Source organism: Mesocricetus auratus, unplaced genomic scaffold, assembly GCF_017639785.1.
Source record: "Mesocricetus auratus isolate SY011 unplaced genomic scaffold, BCM_Maur_2.0 Super-Scaffold_4256, whole genome shotgun sequence".
NCBI lineage: Eukaryota > Metazoa > Chordata > Mammalia > Rodentia > Cricetidae > Mesocricetus > Mesocricetus auratus.
The window spans coordinates 51988578-51994695 of NW_024429182.1; the positions used below are offsets into that span (position 1 = coordinate 51988578).

Here is a 6118-nt window from a genome sequence, read left to right on the forward strand (position 1 = left end):
CCAAAAGAGGACATTGGATTCCCAGGACTGGAATGACAGACAGTAGTGAGCCTGGGAACATGGGTAATAAGGAAGAGCAGCAAATGCTTTTAATTGCTAAGTCATCTCTCCAGCTCCAATTCACTTTCTTAATTACAGCCTCATAGGCTGGAATCTTCACATGTACAGTGTCTAAATAGCCCAGTGAATAGAAGTCAAGAAACTTGTGGTTCAAGACCACAAGCAGCTGTAAATAATAGGTCAAGAAATGGGCTCTGGGGCTTGGCAATGGTGGCGCAAACCTTTAGTCCCAGCACTTTGGAGGCAGAGGCAGGCAGATCTTGTGAGTTCGAGGTCAGCCTAGTCTATAGAGTGAATTCCAGGGCAGCCAGAGCTGCTACACAGAGAAACACTGTCTCAAAATACAAAACAAAACAGAGAGAGGAGAGACAGAGACAGGGAGACAGACAGACACAGACAGACATGGGACTCTGGGCATGACAACACTCGCATTTGGTTCCAGCACTTGGAAGCAGAGATCACAGGCAGATCTCTGTGAGTTCCAGGCCAACCTGGTCTACATAGTGAGTTCCAGGTCAGCCAAGGTTACATAGTGAGACTCTGTCTCAAAAAACAGAAACAGAAAAAGCAGTGAAAATATGTATTCTTGCAGTTTGGTTCTCAGTACTCATGTTGGTCAGCTCACACAGTAACTACAGCTTCACAGTATCCAGTGCTCTCTTCTGGCCTCCTTAAGCACCTGCAGACACATAATTAAAAACAATAAACATTGAGGTTCGACAGATGTCATGTAAATCTTAATATCATTAGAATTTGGGGGGAGGTTCAAGACAGGGTTTCTCTGTATTGTTTTGGAGGCTGTCCTGGAACTGTCTCTGTAGACCAGGCTGGCTTCGAACTCACAGAGATCTGCCTGCCTCTGCCTCCCAAGAGCTGGGATTAGAGGCGTGTGCCACCACTGCCCGAATTTTTTTTTTTTCAAGACAGGGTTTCTCTGTGTAGCTCTGGCTGCCTGGAACTTCAATCTGTAGGCCAGGCTGGCCTCAAACTCAGAAAGCCACCTGCCTAGAGTTAACGGTGTGTGCCAGTACCACCCAGCTACTACATTTGTAAATCATGGTTTACAGATAAAAATATATGCTAGTCAGTGTTTGGTCTGCAGGACTCCTGGCAGGCCACCTCTCTATCAGCCCATCCTCGGTAACGTTTACAGCACATCACTAGTAAAGTCTCTTTTTTTTTCTATTTAACTCAGGATATCCCATTCTGACCTCATTCCCTCCTCTCTTGAGAGTTTGGCCTCTATGAATGCCTCAGACTTTTGTCTAATTCAGAAATTCAGGAATTGTCCTCAACTCCTCACTCAGCACATTTCCCCAACCACTTCAGGTTTACAGGTTCTGTAAACACAGAATAAAGGTTATTATACTGAGGGTGAGCAGAAACCCTTGGAGACAGGACCTTAGGAAATACTGCACTAGAGCCATAGTGTAGGCTACTGAATAGACACGATCCTTGTAGACCTCCTTTGAAATATATTCCCTAATTCTAATGCCCATTCATTCAATCTAGTCACATATTCCATGAGTCTTTCCTGTAGGGATGCAGGATTGGGATGCCACGAATTGCCCACCTTACAGCATTACACAATCACAGGAGCCAGAAGCTCAGCGAAACCTCCGCACTCCAGAACTGCAAGGCGGAACTTTAGACTCACATGTCCTATAGCTGCAGAGGAACGTTTCACCTAAAGGACCGCCTGGTTTCAACAACTTTATGGCTCCCGGAAGTGCTTCCTTTCCCTCCCCAGCCCTCACCCCCTGTGCTGCGGCTGGAGATATGGCGGCAGCGGCAGCTGAGGGGCCCGGACCCGGGGACTCCCCAGAAGGACCCGAGGCAGACGCTCCGGAGCGTCGGCGGAAGGCTCATGGGATGCTGAAGCTTTACTACGGCCTCTCGGAAGGGGAGGCGGCGGGGCACTCAGCGGGGCCTGACCCTCTAGACCCGACAGATCTCAATGGGGCGCACTTCGACCCGGAAGTTTATCTGGACAAGGTGTGTGTATGTGTGAAGTAGGGCGGGTCCAGACCCCCAATATACTGGACCCTAGATCATTCCCCGGATTTTGTTGATGTGGTGAGGGGAGCGAGAGTTCGTAAGAGGAGGACAGCCCTTACTGGGCAAAGGGGCAGATCTGGGGGCTAAGCAAGCGAGGACCAGATAGGACTGACCTGAGGTGATACAGGGGTCTGTGATCTCGATGGTGACACTCTGATAGGACCGGGGTAGTGCGCGTAGCCATATCCTGACAGGAGCAAGGCTGGGCTTGGGTTGACTAAGCTGAGCCTGAAGACTTTGAAAGCTGACAAATCCCAAATTTAGTAGTAAACCCTGAAGTATGTCACTTGTAAGCTCCATATCTAGAATACCTTATAAGGGTGGGATCACGGTTGTCTTGCACGGAAAGCCAACTAACCTAAGGCAAGGCAAGGGGACATGAGTGAGCACTAACACTGATGCTACTACCTGCTTCTCTAGCTGCGTAGGGAGTGTCCTCTGGCCCAGCTGATGGACAGTGAGACGGACATGGTGCGGCAGATCCGGGCTCTAGACAGCGACATGCAGACCCTGGTTTATGAAAACTACAACAAGTTCATCTCAGCCACAGGTGATCCCACTAGGACACACTCCAACACACTCCTGACAGTCTTACATCTCCCCCCTGTGCTGAGAAAAACAGGGATTAAAGGAAAGAGACCTAAAGTATAATTCTATCCCAACATTAATCCACTGTCACCTCTGTCCTGGTCTTCATGATCAGACTCTAATGAAAGTGACTGTTACTGTGGTTGTTCTAATGACCAGAGGAAGAGAGAAAGGATAAAATGACATGAGTTTATCTGAAGCATTTAGAAAGCACTAAGGGACTGAACCCAGGTCACCACACTTGATGACAGGCACATTTACCTGCTGCTAAGCAATCTCAGGCCATTAAAATTTTTTAATTATGAGTTGTAACTTTTATTTCTGGTCAGTCTGCCTTGAGGGTGGACTTGTCACTCCTTTCTCTGTCCTTATTCCTTAAGATTTAGTAGTAGTGGCATTTAATTATGTGCATGTGTGTGGGTGTGCACATGTGAGGCCAGTGTGTGGGGGCGTGTGGGGTGTGTGGGAGTGGGTGTGCACATGTGAGGCCAGGTGTGTGGGGTGTGTGGGAGTGGGTGTGTACATGTGAGGCCAGTGTGTGGGGGTGTGTGGGAGTGGTTGCACACATGTGGGAGGCCAGAGACCAGAGGTATCAGATCACCTGGAGCTAGGGCTGACATGGTGGTGGCTCAGTACTGAACTCAGGTTCTCTATACGAATAGTGTGCAATCTCAACCATAGAACAATCTTTCCTACCCTCGAACTAGACAGTTCAGGTCTCATCACATTTCTTTGTATCTTACTTTCAGGAGATTTGTGTAATAACATTAAAACAAATGTCCAAGAGGCAGACCGTAGAGACTATTCACATCTGTGGGGTTGTATCCTCATAGGTACTGCTATGCTCCCAGTGTCACAGCAGCAGCTATAGTAACACATCCTCATTGTTCTTTTATCTGATTTCAGGCTGGTTCGGTAAGTAGATGCTTGTCTGTTAATGCTAGCCTCAAGAGGAAAAGAAATAGTGATTTTTGTCCTAAGGAATTTTCCATAGGAATTTTGCCAGTATTACATTGGAATATGTATAGTGTTTGACTTGTATCTTTTGCTTAATAGAGGTGGCTTTAGGGTTTTTTTTTTTAACCTTTTTCATTAAAAAATAAAAGACTTGTTTATTATATATACAGTGTGTTCTGCCTGCATGTAACATGCAGGCTAGAAGAGGGCACCAGATCTCATTACAGATGGTTGTGAGCCACCATGTGGGTGCTGGGAATTGAACTCAGGACTCTAGAAGAGCAGGCAGTGCTCTTGACTGCTGAACCATCTCTCCAGCCCCTGAACCTTTTTCTAAAGAAAGAGAAAAATCATAAGTGAGTGTTAGGAGAGCTGATGTTGTTAATCTGCAAAGATTAGACTTGGCAAGATTACAGAGTTTTATATTTACTCAAAAAATACGCTGACACTGGCTACAGACACCTATAAAAGCCCAGCGCTCCAGAAACTGAGGGAGGAAGTTGTCATGAGTTTGAGGCCAGACTAAGCTACACAGCAGTAGACTTGAAATAGCATAAGATTTGGGTGCTTAAAAAAAAGAAAGGAAGAGAAAGAAACCAGAAGAATGAGAAAACTTGGAAGATAGGTCAGTTGAGATTACCCAGTATAAAGGATAGAAAGTAAAAAAGGAAAGTTGAACAAAGTGGCATAATAGATGGAATACATGCATAATTCCAACAATGGAGAGGTAGAGACAGGAAGTTTAAGGCCAGTCTGGGTTTTAAGAGACCCTGTCCCCAAAACAAAAGGAAACAAAACTCTCAATTAATAGGTTATGTGTAGATGTGTACCAAGATATAGGCTCAACAGCAAAATACACTTGCCCAACATGCAGAAAGCCCTGGATTTGGTCCCCTGCTCTTGCTGTTTCAGGTACCCAGTAGGGATGGCTCAGTAAGCAAAGTTTCTTGTTGCTATGCCTGACAACCTGAGTTCAGTCCTTGGGACTCATGTGGTAGGGCAAGAGAACCAACTCCCTTAGGTTGTCCTCTGACCTCCACATGAATAATGTAGAATACATAGATGCTCACAAGCACACAGAATCCTCCCTAATAAATACTCATGCAAATGAGAAATAAGCTCATGTAAAGATGTTCTACCTCATTGATTAAGGAGGTGTGACTTATCTGCACATCCACTAGTATTGCCATCCATAAATAGCATATTGGTTGGGATGTGGAGGATATAAAACCCTGATACAATAGCAGAGCTGTACCCCCACTGCAGAAAAACTTGACCAGTCCTCTAAAAGCTAAATAGAATTAGTGCGCACACACCATAGGAAGTGACTGAAGAAGACACTCATAAACCTCAGGCCTCCACATGTGTATGATTAGTGGGCACACCTCACACAGATGTGCACACATCCATATGCTGCACATGTATATGTATTTGCTCATATGTGTACACACAAATTAAAAAAAAAAACTTGGCCGGGCAGTGGTGGCGCACGCCTTTAATCCCAGTACTCGGGAGGCAGAGGCAGGAGGATCTCTGTGAGTTTGAGGCCAGGCTGGACCGACAGCCTCCAAAACAATACAGAGAAACCCTGTCTCGTAAAACCAAAAAAAAAAAAAACTTGAAGTCAGGTAGTGGTGGCTCACACCTTTAATCCCAACACTTGGGAGGCAGAGACAGGTGGATCTCTGTGACTTTGACACCAGTTTGATCTACAGAGCAAGTTCCAGGACAGCCTCCAAAGCCAGAGAAACCCTGTCTTGAATAGCAAAACCAAACCAAAAAAAAAAAAAAAAACCTTGAAAACAAATTTACATAGAACTATATTTCCAACTTTTGTAGCAATCCAAATAGTTGTCAACTGTGTGAATGGATAAGTAAATTGTGTCTCCCAACAACTGTTATTCAGCCATAAAAAGGTGAGATATACTGATTTATGTTATAATATAGATGAATCTCAAATATATGTTAAGCAAAAGAAGTCACATAGGACTGGGTATGGTGGTGCACACCTTTAATCCCAGCACTCAGGCAGCAGCAGGCAGATTTCTGAGTTCTGGGCTAGCCAGGGCTACGTAGTGAGATGCTGTTTCAATACAGAAAAAAAGAAGTCAGATGAGAAAGGCCATGTGTTGTATTGATTTTCCTATGTTAAATAACCAGAATAGGTAACTCTGTGAAGCTGGAAAATAGACTGATGCCTGCCAGAGGATATGGCAAGATGTGGGGAAACTGCCAAGAAACTGTTTAGTAGCTCTTGGAGTATTCATTAGTTAGCGGTATTGTCTTAGGGTTTTATGCTGTGAAGAGTCACCAGGACCATGGCAACTCTTATAAAGGAAAACATTTAGTTGGGGCTAGCTTACAGTTTCAGAGGTTTAGTACATTAATGCCATGGTGGGAAACATGGTGGCAGGCGGGCAGGCACGTGCAGAAGGGGCTGAGAGTTCTATATCTG

The 6118-nt window shown here is 45.3% G+C and overlaps 1 protein-coding gene and 1 long non-coding RNA gene across 3 annotated transcripts in view; one reads left to right on the top strand and one right to left on the bottom strand.

Annotated features, from left to right (window-relative positions):
* Positions 1-626: 626 nt before the first annotated feature.
* Positions 627-1753, bottom strand: LOC121141399. Its single transcript, XR_005878300.1, has 2 exons — positions 1634-1753; positions 627-739 (listed from the first exon to the last, which is right to left on the bottom strand). It is a non-coding gene; the product is annotated as an uncharacterized LOC121141399 (long non-coding RNA).
* Positions 1754-1781: 28 nt separating this feature from the next.
* Positions 1782-6118, top strand: part of Vps51 (VPS51 subunit of GARP complex) — an 11766-nt gene continuing 7429 nt past the window's right edge. Inside the window, exons 1-2 of one of the 2 annotated variants that reach the window (XM_005063963.4) lie at positions 1782-2055; positions 2539-2668. In XM_005063963.4, coding sequence (XP_005064020.1) covers positions 1840-2055; positions 2539-2668 — 346 coding nt within the window. In that variant the 5' untranslated portion in view covers positions 1782-1839. The remainder of the gene's footprint in view (positions 2056-2538; positions 2669-6118) is intronic. The other variant, XM_040749049.1, reaches the window with a different exon arrangement.